This window comes from Seriola aureovittata, chromosome 19, assembly GCF_021018895.1.
Source record: "Seriola aureovittata isolate HTS-2021-v1 ecotype China chromosome 19, ASM2101889v1, whole genome shotgun sequence".
Taxonomy (NCBI): domain Eukaryota; kingdom Metazoa; phylum Chordata; class Actinopteri; order Carangiformes; family Carangidae; genus Seriola; species Seriola aureovittata.
In genome coordinates this window covers 22,957,501-22,977,937 of record NC_079382.1, presented here as the reverse complement: position 1 = coordinate 22,977,937, position 20,437 = coordinate 22,957,501, and the positions used below count along the sequence as shown (strand labels likewise).

Here is a 20,437-nt window from a genome sequence, read left to right as displayed (position 1 = left end):
GATGACCTGGTCTTCAATCACCAACATCAGTTCAGTATTTCACTTTAATGAAGCTGACGGACTCACAGGTCACAGGTTAAATATAGGAGGCCCAGATATCCTCAACAGATCGAGGAACAATTCCCATGATCGTTAAACGCCCTCGTCTTTCAAACGCCGCGTCCCAACGTCACGTCACAACGACATCTCATCCCATATGAGGTCACCTTCATGACATCATCAGGGTTATTTTCTTAGACTTCACATGTCTCCTCCAGTCCAGCAAAATGATCCTCATGTGTAAAACTGGTGGAGTTGCCCTTTAAGGATTATAAATGTTTCCTGCGGTCGGTAATCTCTGGTTACTGATCCTCCTCTGGGTTACGAAAAGAGGTTCATATTCCCAAAGTCTTTCCTAAAGCAAACTTAAAGGATAGTTTTTAAAGGATGACTGCTGATATCTGGAAACATGCAAACAAACCGTTAATCCAGATTATCTAAACGACTTCATTTAGAGGTCAAACAGCAGGTGAGCGCAACTGTGACCCTAAACAGCCGGCTAACCTTGACCCTGTGATCTCCTCCTGAACCTACACCAGTAGTTTTGTTGGTTCCAACCAAACTGAATATAATAAATAAAGAACAAATCAACTAAGTCTCAGACTACCTGTGTCAGCAGGTCCTGGGGTTTTCCCGCCAGAGCGTGCGGCAGCTCCCGGCACCTGGTCGACAGGTTGAGGATGGCCGTGGCCGCCATGTGGGCCGCCTCCATGTCGTGGGTGTAGTCGAAGCTGCTCTTGCTGCAGGTGCTGCTGGCGCTGCTTCCTCCTCCGCCCCCTCCGCCACCTCCTCCTCCTCCTCCTCCTCCACAGCTCAGGCTGCTGCTGCTGCTGGGAGCGTAGCTGCTGGTCGTACTGCTGGCCGGGCTCGACGTCTTACAGTAGCGCTTCGCTGCAGGGACGCACACACGCATATGGTCGGTTTGTTAGAGTGACGGTGGCATCCAGCCAAACTGTGCAGCAGATGGATTGTTAGAGAAGAACCAAAATTATAAAAAGAACTTCTGATGCATTTAAAAATATGCAAATGAAAGACTGATGAAGGAAAGGCAAGAGAAAGAAACTTAAAGGCTGCTCATGTATTTTTCAAATTTTTAACAGATCCCATGAAAAGACCAACAATGAATGATTCTCCTGATGGACTGTGTGAACAGTGCACTGTGCATTGTTGTTCACTAAACTATTAAAGGTGCTGTGTGTCAGTATTCAATTTAAAATAATCAAAAATAAACTCATATTATCTGCAGAATGTGAAGAGATATCTACTGAAGTTAGCATGCTAACCAGCTAGCAGATCGTGTACTACCACTTTGCACCTCAGTGAGTCACTGTAGCGTCCGGTCTGCCTCAGTCCAACACAAGAGGATGAAAAAGAAAGCAAGAAACCAGGTTTGGCAGTTGAAAGAAATAGAAGCAAAACAAGAAGCTTGTTTTCCAGAGATAGAGACGGGAATGAAGTTTGATGCTGAACTCTCAATATTTGTTCTAGACTGGTCAGTAAACAGCCGTTAATGCTAATGCTAGCTAGGTAGCTATAGCAAATACTAAACTACATATAGCACCTTAAAAAACACTCACAAATACTCACTAGAAAAATAGTCCTCTTCGAATGTGATTTTACTCCTGTGACCAGCTGTTTTAGGAAGTTACCGAACTGTTCCTGTCTGTATTTATTCCTTTTCCCTGCCAGTTAAATTTGCATTTACATTTTTGTTCGCTGTCATTTCACTCCTGTAACAAAGCTTTTCCAAAAACCTTCTCCAGATTGTACAAATCCCAAAATACAGGTTTGGTGTTTCAGTGTGTTTGGGCAAAGTCGACATGACAGACATTAACCTGAACCTGAACTGTATTAATCCGCAGCTGAAAGTAGTCCCCAACAAATTCGCTATTTCCTCCTGTTTGAGTAATAATTGCTGAAAACTGCTGTGCCCAGCTGTTTTAGGAAATTAGGAAATAAAACTATATATTTAAACTACAAATATGGAGATTTATGTCTCCGGTAGGAGCCAGTGAGCTTGGGGCTCAGTGCCACAGACCGGGTAGGGAAGTCGGAAAGTCTCAGAATTAGAGACGGACTAACACATTGTTGTTCTGGTCTCCTCATGGGGTTTGTTAACAAGAAAAATACAGAGTAACACCAGACTGGGAGGCGCAGAGATTCAGAGGGAAAATAAGATAGAAGTGGAAAGAGAGGAAAGCTGTAGGGACAAAGAAGAAGAAAGACATGGCAATTGCATGATGGTGAGATGGTGAATCTGGGCTCGGCTGGAGTGATGCTGATGGAGGGAACGATGGTAGAGAGGAGGAGGGAGGGAGTCGTGACGGAGGGGAGCGCAGACACCTCGTCTAAAAACCTCCCTCCTGCCTGTATCTCACTAATGGCTCCCAGCCAAAGAAACAGGGCTCGCCTTCATTATCTCTCTCCTGTTTCACAATCTCTCCATCTGCACCTCCTCCCTCCCTCCCTCCATCCCTCCCTCCATCCCTCTATCCTCTGCTCAGAGGAGGCAGGCTCTCAAGCCTGGCATTTCCATAACTCTGCTTTTCACCCCAGCCATGTGGAGAGGCGGAAAACACCAGTGTTTCCAGTGCTGCAACAAAGAGAATACGCCGAGTGCTGAGCATGAGTGAGTGAGTGAGTGAGTGAGTGAGTGAGTGAGTGAGTGAGTGAGTGAGTGAGTGTGTGTGTGTGTGTGTGTGTGTGTGCTGCTTTTAGAGTACATAATGTTCTCCCCAGAACAGGAGAATGAATAGAAATCCTCCATAGCAGGTTTCATTCCCTTCAACAAGACAAAGCACTGACAGAAAATCATCCACCTGTTTTTTATGTTTATTTTTAATTCAGCTAGAAAATAAATTGGAATTGGAAAAATCATGAATTTGAATATATGTTTTTTTATGTGTGTGGGAGGTGAATAATTTGGCAGATCAATAAACTCAGAAATCAGAATAAAGACTGAATGTATCAGATTTTGCAGATATATAATGACACTGTTGGAGCTGTTTCTTCTTCTTCTTCTATTGAAGATTCTCGTTCTTCTTCCAACAAGAAGCCAAAAAATTAAAATACAAAAAAAGTAAAACCTTCTGTAAACCAGAACTGAGACTGATGATTTTTAACTTTGTTCAGCCCGCAGATGTGCGTTCATTTTCCTTACCGTCGTATCCCTTCGGGGAGGTGTCTCGCCCGTGGTGGGACTTGGTTGTCGGGCCTCTCTTCCCGTAGCCGCCATGCTGCCCGTCGTAGCCGCCGTAGTCGTAGCTGGTCTTGGAGTATTTCTCCAGCTCCTTGGCCAGGTTGGAGCGCGGCGTGCTGGTCGGGACGTTGTTCTTGTAGCCGTACTGAGGAATCTCCAGCTGCTTGACGAAACACATCGGCCTGAGAGGCAAAAACCGCTATTTAGTATCCCCGATTTAGATAACTAGGGAAAATATAATTTACATTAATTTGTTTCCCAAAGTCAAGATGACAGCAAAGAAGACAAGGTAGATGATGTGTTCACAGAATGCTGTATTTCACTGCTCCATTCTGCATCCCTCATTAATAATCAAAGGTTTGCCTGCATGACAAAACACACTGACATTTGGCATCCCTGCCTAATGTAATGTATGTCAAAGTAATCAAAACCTGGATTCAGCTCTTAGGAAAATTGGTTGTTTGTTTCACTGCACAATTCAGCATCCCTCATTAACATATGACGATTAGAAATTCAGTATGTGACAAACATATTCAAAAATATATCAAATCTGGTTCCACATTTTAGGAGACAACCATCAAAAACAGGTGCATTGTGTGTGTATTCTGATTATTATTATTTGGCATCCCTTATTTAAGTAAGTAAAAATTTTTACTGCACCATTTCACATTCATATTGTACCTGAACTGGCTGGCTGAATAGGACTGAAAGCTGTTTCAGAGTGCATGTTGGCTTCCCGGACAAAGACTACCCAAGAATGAAGGCTGGATTTATGTGTTGGTGGCATCATTGAACCATTTGGTATCAATGTTTTAAGAGTCACACAAGAATTTAATGCAAGGACAAAGGCTTTTTTGTTTTCAATATTTTTTTAAGCAGCAATGCTGGGCCGTTAGTTTTACTGCACCATTCAGCATCCCCAGTTCGTTAAAGTTCATATAATCTCTGGCTGCAATATAGGGAATTCGCTGAACCATTCAGCATCCTTGATTTAAATAACAGGGATAAATATAATCTACAGCCAAACCTAAGATACCAATGAACAAGATGAGGAAGGTTCTATGTTTGTAGTTAATGTTTTAATTTCAATGCACCATTCAGCATCCCTTGTTAGCAAATGGCTATTTACTGCAGTATTTCTTATTTAATAAAACTTTTTTATTGTTACTTGATTGCAACATTTGGCATCCAGATGTTTTTACCATTTTAGTGCTCTATTGAGATTCCCCAGCTCATTAAGATTCTGTAACTACAAGTGTGGGGATTTCACTGCACCATTCAGCATCCCCGATTTAAGAAAAAAATGGTAAACATAATCTATAGCTATTTCCCAAATCCGAGATGAACAAGAAAAAGTAGACTTGTGTGGATGATATGTTTATATGAGAATGCACCATTCAGCGTCCCTAATTAACATATGACAGAAGTTGCGTAACAAAACAAATCATCATTATTATTAAAATAGGTTATTTTGATGTCAGTCTGACTGTGTAATTCAGAGTGGGCGGTACCTGAGGACACGGTCTGATGTCTGATTGGTCTTGCTGCCGGTGTCAGTCGAGTGGCTCTTCTCATGAACCTTCGCCATCTTCTCTGCGGCAGCGATGGGACAGCCGGACAGACTGCAAGAGGGGGGGGGGGGCAGGACAGCACACGGCCTGGTTAATACTGTACTGTACTGACACACACACACACACACACACACACACACACACACACACACACACACACACACACACACAGAGCATCTGGCTCTGGATGAAGAGAGGTTCACAGACTGAGCGTTTGACAGGCTGATTGATCAGCTAACCGGTAAAGAGTCCAAGCATTGGCTGGTTTATTGACTCTTGTTTACTGTCTTTCTGACTGCTTATTACGACTGACTGGTTCATTAACTGGCATCTATTGGTTTCACTAACTGACTATTTACTAACTGCTCAACAACTGACTGACTGTTTAGTGACTGGTTACTACTCCATTCAGATCACACACAATCTATAACTGTCCATCAGCTGCTGCATCCACAGTGATTGTTTCAATTAGTTTAGATTATATTCAATTAGCAGCTGCTTTGTATGGAGGTGTGATGCTGTCATGTAAGAGAAAAATCTGATTTGTTTTTCTGAATAAACGAGATCATTACTTCAGAATTCTGAGATAATGATCTCATTAATTCAGAAAAACAGAGCAGGATTTTTTGTTTTAAATGTTTTAAAGAAAACTTTTCTCTAAAACTTTTCTGAATTCACCAGATAATTATCTCAGAATTATCTTGTTAATTCAGAAAAAAAGAGGAAGTTTTTTAAGACAACTTTTATCTAAAAAAAAAATCCTGTTTTTCTTTTAAAAAAAAACAAAAAAAACAAACAAACTTCAAAAAACTTTTGAAATTCTGAAAAACAAAAAAAATCTTCAAAAAAACCATCCTCTGTTTTGAGTGAATGCATCACGCTTCTGTAGCTTTGGTCCTAAATGACATGATTTCATTCAGCCTCCATAGAAACAAGCACAAGGTGCCCTCTACAATTGTAAATACATCAGTTGCATTATGGGTGTGTAAAGCAAAAAGCTAAAGAAAAAATACATAGACAGAAAAGGAAAGAATCATTTTAAAAAGAGGAATAAAATAGGACTGTTGGTTTTCTCCATGTACACACACGACATATATGCATTGAACAGACTGAGGGTTTCAGCTCCACGGCTCTTCAGTCAGCGAGCATCTAATTCTGTAGGAGAAGTCGTTGCTGATTGGACGGACGCTCGTTTACGTGTCACTGACATCGAGCTTCTGGTGTGAATTTTGCGTAAAGGAAAACTGGCTTAACCCCCCCCCCCCCCCCATCCTCTCCTGTCACTGTGGGCTGTCTCCTAATTACTTCACACACAGAGGAGATGAGATACTGTTGTTGCCAACACACACACACACACACACACACACACACACACACTATAAAGGATGGTAGTGTATGAGGAGTGTGTGACAGATCAGCACGGCCGCCGCTGCTGCTTCTGCTGCTGCTGTGAAGGCGTTTCCATGGCGACTGCCAGACATGAAAGCTGTGAGAGCTGATAGCTAGCAGCAGCTAAGCTAGCTAGCTAGTGCTTTGTTTCCTCTCCCAGCGGAGCTGTGCTACATAACACACCCTGCAGCCACGTCTGAGCGAGTCTGTGTGTGTGTGTGTGTGTGTGTGTGTGTGTGTGTGTGCGCTCCTCTGTCTGCCAGCGCACGTGTGCTGCTGTCTGTGAGCTAATTTGTAAGTGTCTGACTGTGAATGTGTGTGTGTTTGTGTGTGTGTGGGAATGTGTGCTCCAGCAAGACTGTGTGCACTGAGACTGTGTGTGTGTGTGTGTGTGTGTGTGTGTGTGTGTGTGTGAGAAAATGAGTGTGAATCCTAATTACTTTACATAATTGAAAAATGTGTGTGTGTGTGTGTGTGATGCTCTCTGCCTGTTAAACAGCTGATGTGACGCAGGCACACCTTCACCTCAAACATGGGGCAAATTTTAAATTTAAGCCTCTTTCTCACATGAATCTAAACCTGGAAATGTTCCAGCACTTGTGTAGAGATCATCTTCTAGAAAAGAACGGGCCATTTTCTGCCTTAGGCTCAAGAAAAAACTGTGTAAAAATCTTTTTCCAACAGCTGCTAATTGAACGAAAACACACACAAAATGAGCAGCGTCTCATACATGTACATAAAAAAAACCTATCGCCTTGGTTTGATTCAGATTTTAAAACTGGAAGAACGTGTGTTCAGAAATATCAAAGTTTACTTTACATCCACAGCCTGTATTCAGAAACTGAGCCTTAAAACCAGCCGTCAGGACTTCTGGAACTTTGTGATGTCACAACAAAGCAGTCACCAAGCCCCGCCCACCTGGACCCACCATCCAAACCTTGCAGGATTTGGTTTCTCTGAGTGTTTTAACCTGAAATCTGCTGTATTTTTATTGGATCACTCAGAAAACAGTCAGCCAATCAGAAGAGAGGCTCAGAGCCTCCTCTCTTCTGATTGGCTCACTGACCTGTTGTTACTAGAGCTCCAGAGAGAAGCCTGAGAGAGGAGATGTAAAACTACACTGAGATGGTTTTTATATCTTCTGATGGATCAACACTTCAAATAAAACACAGAAGAAGAAAATATGGACATTAACAGGTCAGAACTCAGAGCCTGAAAGACTTGCAGCTGACTCCGACCTCCACTGAAGGACTTGAAACTTGCTGAGGAATGCAGCTGCTGAATTATGTTTCATTTCCAATAAACACGTTAGAAACTTCTTAATTGTGACATGCTACAGAGTCAGTCTGAGTCTCTTTAATAAAGGCTACCGACCAAAAACAAACAGGCAGCATTGAAATGACACCCACCTGCGAGTGTGAAGCTAAACGTCATTCAACTTAAACACACAAACGTACAGTATGTTTTGTGTAAATCAGCCACATTCTGTCGGCTGTGTTAGCGGTCCGGCTGGAGGCCGCTCACTCACCTGCGGTGCGAGTTCCTGTTGCTATTGACATGACCCCGTCCAGAGCAGCCGGGAGTAGGGCACTTTAAAACATTTTCATACATGGCAAGGACTTTGACAGACAGGAAAAGGTGAGAAAGACAGCGAGGGTTAGGAGCAGACAGGAGAGTTACCGGGCGTTCAGCTACGACGGTTAGGGCATGCAGAGATCACAGCGGCACGACTCACACCACAATGGAGCAGGAAATGTCACAAAATGAGCCATGAACGATGCAACAGAGATGGTGTTGCTACAGAAACGCCACCATGAAAGGACAGAGAGTGGTAAACACACTTTCACCTCCTGGTTCAACAACAGGTCACTACAGTGAAAACTCTTCTGTATGTCAGCTACATTTTCACTTGAGCTGTTTCAGGTTCGCTTCAGGTTTTGATTCTAGATTATCGACAAAAACATTCCTGCCAGTTTAAGGTAAAGATTGTTCAGACTCCTTTTTATCACTAACTACTTCCTGTTTCTACCCTTGTCAGCTCCATGTAATGCTTCCTGCTCACTGAAGCTCAGTGGTTGCCGACCTGTGGGCCACAAAGGTATTGCAAGTGGGCCGACAAATCGTTTGCAAAACAGGACAATTAGATGAAAATATGCAAGTAAAAAATATACATATATATAATTAATGTTTTTTAAATGTTTTAAAACAAAATGATCTTTTAAAAATATTTGCTACCTGGTTTTATTTGGCAAGTCTCTTACCTATTTTTTGTGTAATATATTTACATGTCATAAATGTACTACAAACACGACATAAAGCAAAATTAGTTTCGATAATAGATTCTATTTAAAATCGTTCCTTCTAAATGCCCTTTATTTTATTAGGGTTGGGCCGGAGTAAAGGTTTTCAAACCGGTTTGATATATATATATATATACATATATATTTATGCATTTATTTGATAGAGTAAGTGGAGCGAGACAGGGAGAGGGGCGGAGACATGCAGTAAAGGCTCCGCCCTCAAGCCCATATGGCGCATGCCCTAACCACCATCAGGACGCCCAAATACCGAATATAGAATATGTACCGCATTTTACCACTAGGTGTCACCACTTGACTCAGTAGGCGCTCCCAAGTGTAACATAATGATATAATCAACTCAAATCCACTTGGTGGCAGTAATGCACCTCTACGCCGGTTTGCCAACCGCCAATACTTGATACAATTATCTCGTCCGACACTATGATCTTACGTTAATCACGTCATTTTTCTTATTAACATGCAATACAAGTTGGATTTAGCGCAGGTTGATAATGTCGGCTACTTCTTCATTTGTCAGAACCTTCATAACCACAAATGTCGGTTAGCATAAAATCAAACCGGTTTAAGGTCGTACACCGGACCAGACCCGCAAGACTGGAAATCGACCCAACTCTAATTACTATAAAGCGGACCGTGGTAATAATGATAGTAATAGTAACAGTAATAATCTTCAGTCGTCATTGTTTGGCAAAGCTAATGTGGCAGCTGTGACACCATTACAGTCCATGTTATTCCTCGTGCTCCTCTCTTTGCACTCCGTCCTGTTCTTCTGTATAAAGCTATAATCTGCAGGTGTGACGCCCCTGTGACCCCACCATGGCAAGTTTTACCTGTGAGTTTAGTGTGCGTGATTAAAGCAGGTGTGTTCTCATGCAGGTGTTTTTGTGAGTGTGTGCAGCCAGCAGGTGGATCACACTGACTCTTCATGCTGTTCACGTTACATCAGCGACACCAGACATCAGGCAGGTGTGATGAGGAGGAAGAGAAGAAAGCAAAGGGGGACGCTGATTTCAAAGTGCTGCGCTCTGAAACTCAGAACCTTGATAACGTTTTGCAGCTAATCAGGGTTTTACCTTGAATTTTGCTCCTCTAATAAAAACCACCAGTCGCCCGAATGTGGCTCCGTCACACATTAAATCCTGATTTATAACATTGCAAATCACTTATTTACGAACGAGCCGTCGTTCTCACCAAAGTCAAACCCGAAGTATCTATAAAACACCTCCAACGTAACACAACACACATGTCATGCAGGACGGGTGCATGGTGGTGGACAGCTAACAACATGCCCGACATTGTCCAACTCTCACTGCTACACAATCCATCCAACAAGTCATTTAAAGTCAGCGTTAATTCTTTCAGTCAGAACAAATATCTTAACTTCAGTTAAACGAAGTAAATAAGTGAGTTTGGGGTCGTGAACTGGACCGACCCGAAGGTTTTCATTGGTTTTTAAGGTGAAAAAAAGGTTTCAGATCCACGAACATTTCTCAGAGGAAGAAATAATCTGATTGGTTAAGTCAAATCTCAGCAGGCGGAGCTAAAGAAGGTCTCCTTCCTGCATTTATGCAATGTCAGGAAGTACAGAGAAAACTTCCTGTTTTTCAGATTTAAAGTGTTCACACATTATTCCAGGATACTACAGTTACCACCACTGCTAGCCATGTAGCCACAGAGCTAAATAACCATTTCCATTGTGTTTTTACTGAGTGTGTAGCTCTTTTTTAATTTCTGAATTAGAGTTTTAATGGTACTGCTGGATTTTATCTTGAAGTAACTGACAGCTTCAGTGGTTTTGATATTTGTGCCACTGATTTATTGACACGGTTGTGTAGAAATACCTGATATCTCCAACTAGGAAACTGACGTGATAGATTTTAAAGACACGTAGATAATTGGAGTTCAGTTTTTTCCATTTTGTTGTTGTATTTAACGACCTTTGCTGGTTAGAAGACAAGAAGACAGGGGTTCTTACCCTCCCCCAGCTGAGGTTTAACTCAACCAATCAGATGATTCCTGCCTCTGAGAAATGATTATTTATTAAAGCCACGAGCCACAACATGAAGTTCTGTGTCGGCTGAAATGACTTGTCAGATTGTTCTTATTTAGAGTTTTTCAGCGCAGCACCACATCCAGGCAGTGGGACCTACTCTCAGGCGGGACTCGGTCCTTGTGGGGACACCCGGACAGGCTGCGGTGGTGCGGGTACAGACCCGTCACGTGACCTGTCCCATCGCAGCCCGGCGTCGGACACTTGCTCTCCTTCTTCTCCCCCCTGGAAGAGTCTGGAAAAGGACGGAGAGAATAAGCGAGGGAGGTGGAGGTGAGTCAACAGGTACAGGTAACTGGCAGCTGAGCGTCGGCACAGTCGGCTGTTTTTTCTGGCACCAAAGGGTGGGCCGGCTCTGGCCCATATATGGCTGGTGACGATTATCCTGCTGAATCAAAAAAAGTTGTTGATTATTTCCTGTTATAATCAAAAGACAGAGGAAAAATCCCACTGATCCAGGGTGAAGCTTCAGGGCTGAACAACATAAATACATCATCCCTGCAGCTCTCTATAAAGATCCAATGATATAATAATATAATAATATACAAAAGCAACGACAGGCATAAAGAGCACTTCTGCTTTTGATAATTTAATATTTTCACAGTGTGAAAATGCTGCTTTTACTTAAGTAAATAATTCTCCTTAAATTCTTCTTCTGCTATTTCTTCTGTCATCATCAACAACACAATAAAGCTGCTCACACGAACACAACATCAGGCTGAATAAACCAGGAGAAACAAAATGGCAGGCTGTGATTTGAGGAGCGTGGACATGGGCTCCAGTCGCCGGCGCTCGAGTCGTCTCGGGGCCAGAAACCGACACCTGGAGGCGGCGTGAGTTTCCTGTCCTCGGTCCGGTTCAGACACATCATAATGGAAGCATTCCTGCGGACTAATAAAACCTCCCTGTGGGCTAACAAAGGCATCCTCTGTACTAATGAATCAGTCTGAAGCCCGTCTGAGTCTGAAGCGAGGCTGATAACTGCGCAGCACTGACTCCCTCCCGGCGGCGCCCGGCTCGTATTTGAGTGGATTTAGAGAAATAGGCCGCAGATAGCGTCCCACAGATGAGATTTGCTCTCCTAACGGGCCGTGCGGATTGCCATTACTCATGCCTGACAAGCCGGCCGTCTGATGTTCCCACACCGGCCTATTTTAACAACATAAGCTGCTGTCAGAGGAAAACCATGCATCTGCAGAAAAAAAAATAACTGTGTCGGTCCTGAATGTAGAAAATAAGTGCCCATTATCTCATTGGCGGCCATGTACAGCATCTCTAAAATAACACAATGGAGCTTTAACAGGTTTGAAGAGCCCAGAGGTCAGAAACTCATTCAACCCAGCGATGTGCACAGACATTAAAGTTACAGTTGTGTGTGTGTGCGTGTGTTTTCCCGTTAGCCTCGGGCTGCTGCAGTATTGAGGGTTACAGGAAGTCAGACAGACGAGATAAACTCGCTCCCTGCTGACCTGGGTTCAGATTTTTGGAGTAAAAAGCTGCTTCAGGTCAAATGTAATGCGAGGAGGTGGTTGTAAAATTGGCAGGATATAGGAGAGGAAACATGATCAGAGGACGACTTTGTGAGCACAGTTCAAACACTGACAATTTTGTGGTAGAGAACAGACAGTGTTCATTGTGTTTTATCATTTAAAAGTGAGACTTTTATTACCAGTTTATTACCAAGATGTAATAAAAATAATATTTCTTTTAAACAGTTGATTCACGAGTCTGTTGAGGCTCCGATCAGCGTTCATCACCATTTGGTGGTATTACATGTACGAAAACTTAACATTTTTCTTTTATTCCAAATGTTCACGTTAAAAGGATTTTCAAAATAAAAGTATTAAGAATGTGACAAACTGACTGTAATTCTAAAATTATAGATTATAAAGAGCAATAAAGATCTAAATAAAGACTAATAACTGGCAACGTAGTGATTTTTTCTCTGGATTTATTGACTTTTAAAAACCTTTAGCTACTTTTTTTTCTATAAAAGCGGTTAGCCTCAGTCAGTCGACCAATCATCAGCCAGACAGTGACAGGAATAGGCTGTGAAAGGGCGTCCCTAACGCCCAATTGTTTTTATTCTAAATGATTTAAGTTTGATTTTGTTGAGTCAACAACAGTGAATTTATTCCAGTTCATGACTCTTCAGTTTCACAGTCTGAGCACCAGCTGCGGTGGTTTTAATGTCGGTGTTACACGTAGATGCACACCGAGGAGCTGCTTGAAAAAAATGGCTGATTGTATAATTACATACTGTAGTTACAGTCAGTTTAGTTCAATTTAATTATCTTTAGATTAAAAATCATAATAATCTTGTTTGTATCTGCAGCTTTAGTGAAAATCGTTGGCAACTCTGCTTTGAGACGTCGCTGCAGACCGTCCGGGGAATGACGCGGGGCCCCTTCAGGGAGGTTTCCTACTGAGATGTCACTGCAAATTGTTAATTAGTTGTTTTAAGGCGGAAGGGAGTTGCATCCTGAGATACTGCTGTGGAGTTAAGTTTGTCAGCTGGCAGCCCTGCCCGCTGCGTCTCTCTACACACTGACAGACTCACTGAACTAAGTTTGCCACTGGAAGTCCTGGTGTCACAGTAAAAATAGTCCTGGCAGGGGAAAACCTCCCAGACAAAGGTTCCTCTCTGCCAGAGGTGAAATATCTGAGTCGAGGAGGCCGAGGATGAAGAAACACTCAACTGAAAAATATAATAAACTCTGATGGACAGATTTTCCAGCAGCGTCCAAACTGAACGCAGATGTGAAATCAACATGAAGTCGTACCACGGATCAATACTAACCCAGCGAGGGTCAGTGTGTGGGTGTCGCTGCCTACCTTTAGGGTAGTACGCCCTCTTCAACCCGTCATGGTGCATCCTGGACTTGCGCTCCTCGGCGCCGCTGCTCAGCCTCGGGCTGTGCTCGCCCTGGCCGCGGAGGTGATGGTGATCCCGCCGGGGCATGGCGTGCTCCGAGGCCATGCGGTCCCTCATGACCTTCGCTCTCTCCGACTCCAGGGCGATGGCCTTCTCCAGCAGCGACAGGTTTCCCTTGGCCATGTCGTAGGTCTCGTCCGAGCGGTCGGAGGCCACCGACGTGGTGTCCTCGTCGCCCTCCTGGCTGCAGCTGGTCGGGTAACCTCTGGACGCCGGGCTCAGCTGCTCCTCCAGCTTCATCAGGTTCACCATGTCGGAGTAGCTGCGCTCCAGAGACCGCGGCTCCTCCAGCGGACCCTGCTGGCAGCTCTCGTACCTGAGGGGAGGATCAGGAGGAAAATCTGAGACGGCGCAGGAAGTCGAGGTCGTCAAGCAGCGAGCAAAGGTCTGATGTGATCTGAGGGCGATGGAACATTCATGTGGTCATTTTTAATCAGCGACATCACGTTACCTGAGGAATCGTTAATGTGTCACAAATTTAGCTAAATCTATAAAAACAGACCTCAGACTCTGGACAGATTGCGTACCTGGTCTGGTGATGCAGCACCTGCTGGTCCAGCGGGTTCTGCAGCTGCTGGTGGAGGGCGTGGAGGGCGGGGCGGTCAGACGGCTGCGTCTCGCTCAGTTTCCGAGCCAGATCGAAGCACTGGTTCCTCAGACACTCCAGACTGCTGAGGCACACCTCCTCCTCGCTCTCGTCCGCCTGCACCCTGACCCCGCCGCCGGGCCGCCCGTTAATGTGGCCGCCGTCGTCCACCATGGTGCCTTCCGGGTAGCCGTCCTCGGGCAGCATGGCGCCGTGACCCTGCGCGAGCAGCTTCAGGGAGTCCACCGTCTCCCTGACCACGTCGCTGTCCAGGTCCACGCTCAGCTCGCCCTTCCTGTCGCCCTGCTCGCTCCCGTCATCCTCGTCGTCGTCATCGTCCTCTCCGGCGCTGTTGGAGGAGTTGCTGTTCATCTCGGACTCGGTCATGGCCTGGTAGGCGGCGTCTTCTGCGATCTTGCCCAGGTTGAGCAGCGACTTGGCCACCAGCTCGTCGTAGTTCTCGTACTCTTCTCCGGTGGCGTTCCCGACGCCGATGGTGCAGCTGTTGTTGTTGTCGTCCTTCTGAACCGGAAGGAGCTTTGATTGTCCACCGGGTTTGTAGTGGTTCTCTACTGTCAGGAAGAAAAGAAGAAAACGTCTCACATCACAGCCAGTTTTCACCCATCAGCATCGTTTCCCTCGGCGTTTTGCACCATGAGCAACATAAACAGCAGGTAATGGGTCAAAATACGAGAGGAAATGGATTCATTTTGCAGATAATGTAACTTTCTGTTCATTTATAGAATCAAGATCCTGCAGATGAAAAGGAAATGAAGCTTTTACAGCCTCTAATCAACTCAGCGACGCTGATGAACCCGCTCTCTCCTCATATATCCCTGAATACATTAGCTGCATCCCTCCCAATTATGATCCACTGTTTACTCACAAAAAACATACAACCCAGAGCTGTGCCGAGCGGCGTCGCTCGCTCTCTCCCCGCTAAGCCTCGCTGTTGATTTTGGGGACAGAGACGGCGAATGAGAGCAGAGAAATTGAAAAGGGAGGCGTGTGAGGTGCTCCGATTCAGGAGCCATAAATATCCTCAGGAGGAGAAGCCGAGGCAGAGCGCATGTGACACGTCCGCCGAGACGGGGAGGGGAACAGGGAGGGGAGGGGAGGGTGAGAGTTAATAACTCAGCAGAGCTCCTCTCCCGATTATTCGTGAAGCGCTGTCAGAAGCGATTGAGGACACGGGGGGTGCTGGGGAGGGGAGGGGGGAGGGATCGAGGGAAACGTGGCGGGAGGGAGGGCGCAGAGCATCTGTCTACCAGCGATTGGGCTCAGCAGCTCTCATCACTTACGCCTCTCCCCACTGCAGAGAGTGGACACCGGTCTGACCCAGAACGGGACCTGAATATGAGCCACATCTGGAACACGACTGGCTTCAGTCACAGCTTCATACATGTTCCAGGTCTCCTGCCTCCACCCGCTCAGACCTGTGGGCTGCACCTGCACACGGATCTAAGACCCTGCTGCAGTAACGACAAGCGTCTCTATTATTATGAGGGAACGAGATCATATCGGCTATAAGCTGTTTCACAGGGTGACGATCGGACTACAGGAGGCTCTGAGCCTCTCTTCTGATTGGCTGACTGTTTTCTGAGTGATCCAATAAAAATAAAGCAGATTTCAGGTAAAAACACTCAGAGAAACCAAATCCTGCAAGGTTTGGATGGTGGGTCCAGGTGGGCGGGGCTTGGTGACTGCTTTGTTGTGACATCACAAAGTTCCAGAAGTCCTGACGGCTGGTTTTAAGGCTCAGTTTCTGAATACAGGCTGTGTGCATTTCTCTGTGGACTGAGGCTTTGATACTTTCACAGTATTAATATAGAAGCTAGAGCTGATCTATAATCTATAATCACACTACACATGGACACAGACCTTTACACTGGAGGAGCTGTAAGAAAATATTCATCTGAATTATCTTGGTATTTAAAAACATTTGGGTTTGAAGATAAAATCTGGAGGAAAACATGAAGAAAAAGAAGGAAACAAACAGAAAAAACAAACTCACCCTGCTGACGATTCTGCTCCTCCTCTTCCTCCTCATCCTCGTCTTCCTCCTGCTCCTCCTCGTCATCACCGTCCTCCACTTCTTCCTCCTCCTCATCCATCCCCTCCTCCTCGTCCTCCTCTTCCGTCCGCTCCCCTCTTATTGGCGCATCCGCTCTCTCCACCTCCACGTCCTCCTCCTCCTCTTCTTCTTCCTCCTCCTCTCCCTGCTCCTCGTTGTCCTCCGAGAACTCGTCCTCCACCTCCCCGTCTTCTTCCTCGTCGGCATCTCTCTCCCCTTCCTCTTCCTCCTCGTCCTCCTCCACTACCTCCCCTTGCTCCTTCCCCACTACCCCCACCTCCACGGCTTCGTTCTCGTAGCTGGTGTAGACGGCGGTGTCTTCCTCCTCCTCCTCCTCGCCCGGGCAGGAGGTGAGGAAGGGCCTCCTCTTGGCAGCCGGCTCCAGCGGCTGTTTTTCCAGAGCCTTCCTCTTCTTGGCCAGCGGGCAGCCGTAGACACTGAGATAAGACAGAGGGCACATCCGTGATCAGCCGCCATCTTTGTTCTCATATTTACTATTTGATCATTTCAACTATATTATCTTCAGCTTCACCGGCCCGACGCTCGCCCTTCCGCTGCTAACTGGAGCCGATTCTCAGGTCAAACAAACCTGAAACCCGAGCCAACTCTGGCAGACACACACGGGGCCGGAGCTGGCCCACATCTGATACTACAGAGCCAGAACAACCGCGTGTACCGACACTCGGCTGGCTCGCCTGGTCGTATTTATCAGTTCAGAATTTTTTAGTGGGTCAGAGACAAAAGATCACAGCTGGACTGAGAAGAGTCGAGCTCCACATCTGCTTTTAGTGGAAGTGTTGAACAGTTTACAGAACAACTTAACAAACATCATCTTTCTACGATCATTAAACTGTGAGGAGGAAATGATCTATAGGGGAGCAACAGAGTTTAGTGACGACACTCATACTGCACATGCTCAGTTTGATGGTCTTATCATATATTTGCCTGTTCTGTTGATCATGAGCAATAACATGAATAAATGAAGGAAGGTTCTCTAACTGTCCTTTAATAAATATTATTAAATAAATAAATAATAGTATAATATCACTGTAAAAGAATGTATATTTCCAGAACACTACACTTGTTGAGACAAAAAGAAATGATGAGTTAAATTCACTGTATTTTTAATATGTTGATCCGTGTTGCAACATCCGGATTCTTCCATTCGAGTAAATCTAGTGAAGGAAAAGTCATGTGTGATCATCTTTAAATGCTTTGGGTCGTAGCAGAGCTGTTCACAGTCGGCCCTCCTTTATATGCTGCGAACATAATCTTTCTCATATTGTAATACTGATAGTGAACTACTTTGGCAGTTAAGAAAGGAGAAAATAACGTATTTTACTGCTTTGTACTGCCCTCAAACAACTTTAGAGCAATACTGCCAATGTCATGTTTGAAATCTTCCCAAAATAAGAGTCCCAATAGGAATATTAATGGAATCACAGCGGGGCGTCTTGTTCAGTTGCAGCTACAATATAACCTGTATCTGGGAAAGACTGCACGTCTGAACGTCTGTTTTACATACAACAAATGTCATAAAGAATCAACTGTTGCAAAAAAAAATTGTTTACATCTACTGCTGCGCAAATTTCCCTCATTATTTCAATAAAGTTTCACATCACCAAAAGACGGAATCACAGCGAAACAGATTAAACGCGTCTTGGAGACGTGAGCTCCACATCCGAAAAGTGCGACTCGGATTTAAGCCGTTCTTCCTGCCAGTGGAAAAAGGGATGGAGCAGTTTAGCTTTGGTCTGTCTGCAGGAATCTAGACTACAGTCACACAGACCTGAGGCTGTGGTGAAGCAACAGCTGTTTGAGTTTTTAATCATGTGAATATTAAAGCTTTGTGCCGTCACCATGTGCAGGCAGCGGCAGCAGCGGCGGCAGCGGCGGCGGCGGCGGCGGCGGCGGCGGCGGCGGCAGCGGCAGCGGCAGCGGCAGCGGCAGCAGCAGCATCAGTGCCAGAATTAAAAAAAGCTAAATCTGGGTGTGTTTGTTGCGGGCTTCATCAAGCAGCACAGTCTGCAGCAACAACGAGGAAATCAACCGCTGTTTTTACAATATGATGCCAAGTCGTTATAGTTCTGTGTGTGCACTCGTTGTGATTGGCTGAACCTGTTTCACTGCAGGTAAAACACGGGGAGAATCTGCGACACGATTAAAATAAATCAATATAAATCATTTTGTCGGAACATAAAGAGCATGCTTCATGTGACTGTTCAGTGTTCACAGTTAAAACTAAGCTGATCATTGTATTCTATTTATTGCATACATTTTTTTTATGAACATGTTTTGATAAAATCATAAAAAACAAACAGCAACAAAAAATAAAATAAATAGAAATAAAGAATGGAGCGCGTATGCATATATACATAATGTGTTCACTTCTGAAATAAACAGAATTAATTCATGGAATATCGCACCCATAACAAGTGAAAATAATATGCAAACATGCATAATGTACCTGTGTCGTCTTGACCTTGTGTGCACATACACCCCAGTACACACACATGCACGTACATATAAACAACTAGATGCCAACAATTAGGGATAATTATCCCTCATTCCCTCCCTGAGTGAGTGATGGACGCCCACATGGACGGACACGTGGACCTGAGAGCTGTCGACATGGAATCTCCTCATTGAGACTAAATAAAACATATAGAAAACAGCCGTTGTGTTTCCACACGTTTCACTAGATTCAGACGTTTCCATCAGCCTGCAGGACTCCGATATATTCGATTTTAGCTTGTTGCTACGGTGAGAACCGTTCGTCACAAAACAAGTAGAAAAAGTAAATATTTTAACTTAATGTCCTTCTGTTGCGTTGAGATGTTTCTGTAGCTCGGAGAGAAAAGCCTCTCTGCTGTCAGAGGGCAACATCAGCATCACGAGGGTCAGGGGAAGGAACGGCTCGGCGTGCCAAGGTCAGAGGTCAAAGTGCTGCAGTTGGTGTGTTGAGACACTGCAGTGGATTTCCACTCGCTCTCACAGGAGGAGGAGAATCAGCCTTTAAAAAAAAAAACCCCAAAGCTTATTCAACCGGGGCCTCAATTACGCAAATCCCATAATAGTCATTAACTGTTGGGAAAATTCTGCTTTAATTGCTCCAAAACAGCAAGCACAATTATACACGCCTTTAATGTGGATTTTAGGAAGTCAATTAGTCCATTTCCATATGAAAGAGCTTATTTTGTGTTTGGAGGGCATGGTGAAGGAGGTGATGCTGCTTCTCTGACTGAAGCTGCTGCGTGTTCGTCTGACAAACCCGCAGAATAAAACCTGATAACCGCTCAACAAAAACTTTCATTCCCTCTCTTTTCTGTAAGCGACAATCCGTTTCATTCTGCTACTGATTCCTTTCACATGCATCATCGTGGAAGACAATTAGTTATTTCTGAGATAAACTCGAACCACAGTGAAGCCAGTGAACAGAGTTTCACATTTGCTGGAGCCAGAAAATCCCAATTTGGTAAAAGAGGGGGAGAAGTTGGGTGAGACGAACAAGCAACAGCCGCAAAATATACCTCCCCTTAAGAAAGGTTTTCTCCTTAATACAGCTGCAACAATAAGAAATACTTCGCTATTTTCAAAACAAAGTCACAAAGTGAAAGACAACAGGCAGTAACAGAAAGATGGAAGATCATTAAATAAACAGAAGTCTACAGCCTGCACAGTTCTGCAAACACGCTCACAGTGACAATGCTAACATGCTAAACCTCAGGAGGTAGGCCTATAATTACTTTAGCATGTTAGCACTTTTAGCTAATTGGCACTAAAACACAAAGTACAGCTGAGGCTGATGGGAAGTTTCTGCAGGAAACCAAAGAATTGGAGAACTTCAAACTTGTCCTAAGTCAGTATATTCTTTCCCAAGACACACACTGTCCTGTTTTCTGTGGAAAAGCACTTTTAAATTAGAATTTCATAGTTTCAACTAAAATCTAATTTGTTTCCTTCTACTTCTTTTTAGTTTTCTTTACTGGTTATGTCCAATTCTGTGTCTGTAAACACATGAAAACGGTTACACACACACACACACACACACACACACACACACACACACACACACACACACACACACACACACACACATCTCACCTCAAATGATCCCTCCATCTTTTACCTTATGGGCTGACAGGCTGCCAGCTTGTCTGTGTGTGTATGTGTGTGTGTGTGTGTGTGTGTGTGTGTGTGTGTGTGTGTGAGTGACCTTGGCCACCTTGCTGTCTCCCGCCAATTAAAATTCCGGTGGTAATTAAAGCAGATC

General features: G+C 44.6%; 1 protein-coding gene and 1 long non-coding RNA gene across 14 annotated transcripts in view; both read right to left on the bottom strand.

Annotated features, from left to right (window-relative positions):
• LOC130187285 (uncharacterized) overlaps nt 1–20,437 on the bottom strand; it is a 94,246-nt gene that overhangs the window by 29,940 nt on the left and 43,869 nt on the right. The gene's annotated exons all lie outside the window — the stretch shown is intronic.
• The window catches only part of myt1la (myelin transcription factor 1-like, a), a 70,377-nt gene that overhangs the window by 17,145 nt on the left and 32,795 nt on the right, over nt 1–20,437 (bottom strand). For 7 of the 11 annotated variants that reach the window (XM_056404713.1, XM_056404710.1, XM_056404718.1 and 4 more), the window contains 8 exons: nt 16,105–16,601; nt 14,032–14,662; nt 13,405–13,901; nt 10,670–10,804; nt 7,727–7,817; nt 4,750–4,860; nt 3,200–3,420; nt 647–930 (listed from right to left, as the gene is read on the bottom strand). In XM_056404713.1, coding sequence (XP_056260688.1) covers nt 647–930; nt 3,200–3,420; nt 4,750–4,860; nt 7,727–7,817; nt 10,670–10,804; nt 13,405–13,901; nt 14,032–14,662; nt 16,105–16,601 — 2,467 coding nt within the window. Of the gene's footprint in view, nt 1–646; nt 931–3,199; nt 3,421–4,749; nt 4,861–7,726; nt 7,818–10,669; nt 10,805–13,404; nt 13,902–14,031; nt 14,663–14,976; nt 15,156–16,104; nt 16,602–20,437 lie in introns of those variants that run through there. The other 4 variants (XM_056404712.1, XM_056404717.1, XM_056404720.1 and 1 more) reach the window with 4 other exon arrangements.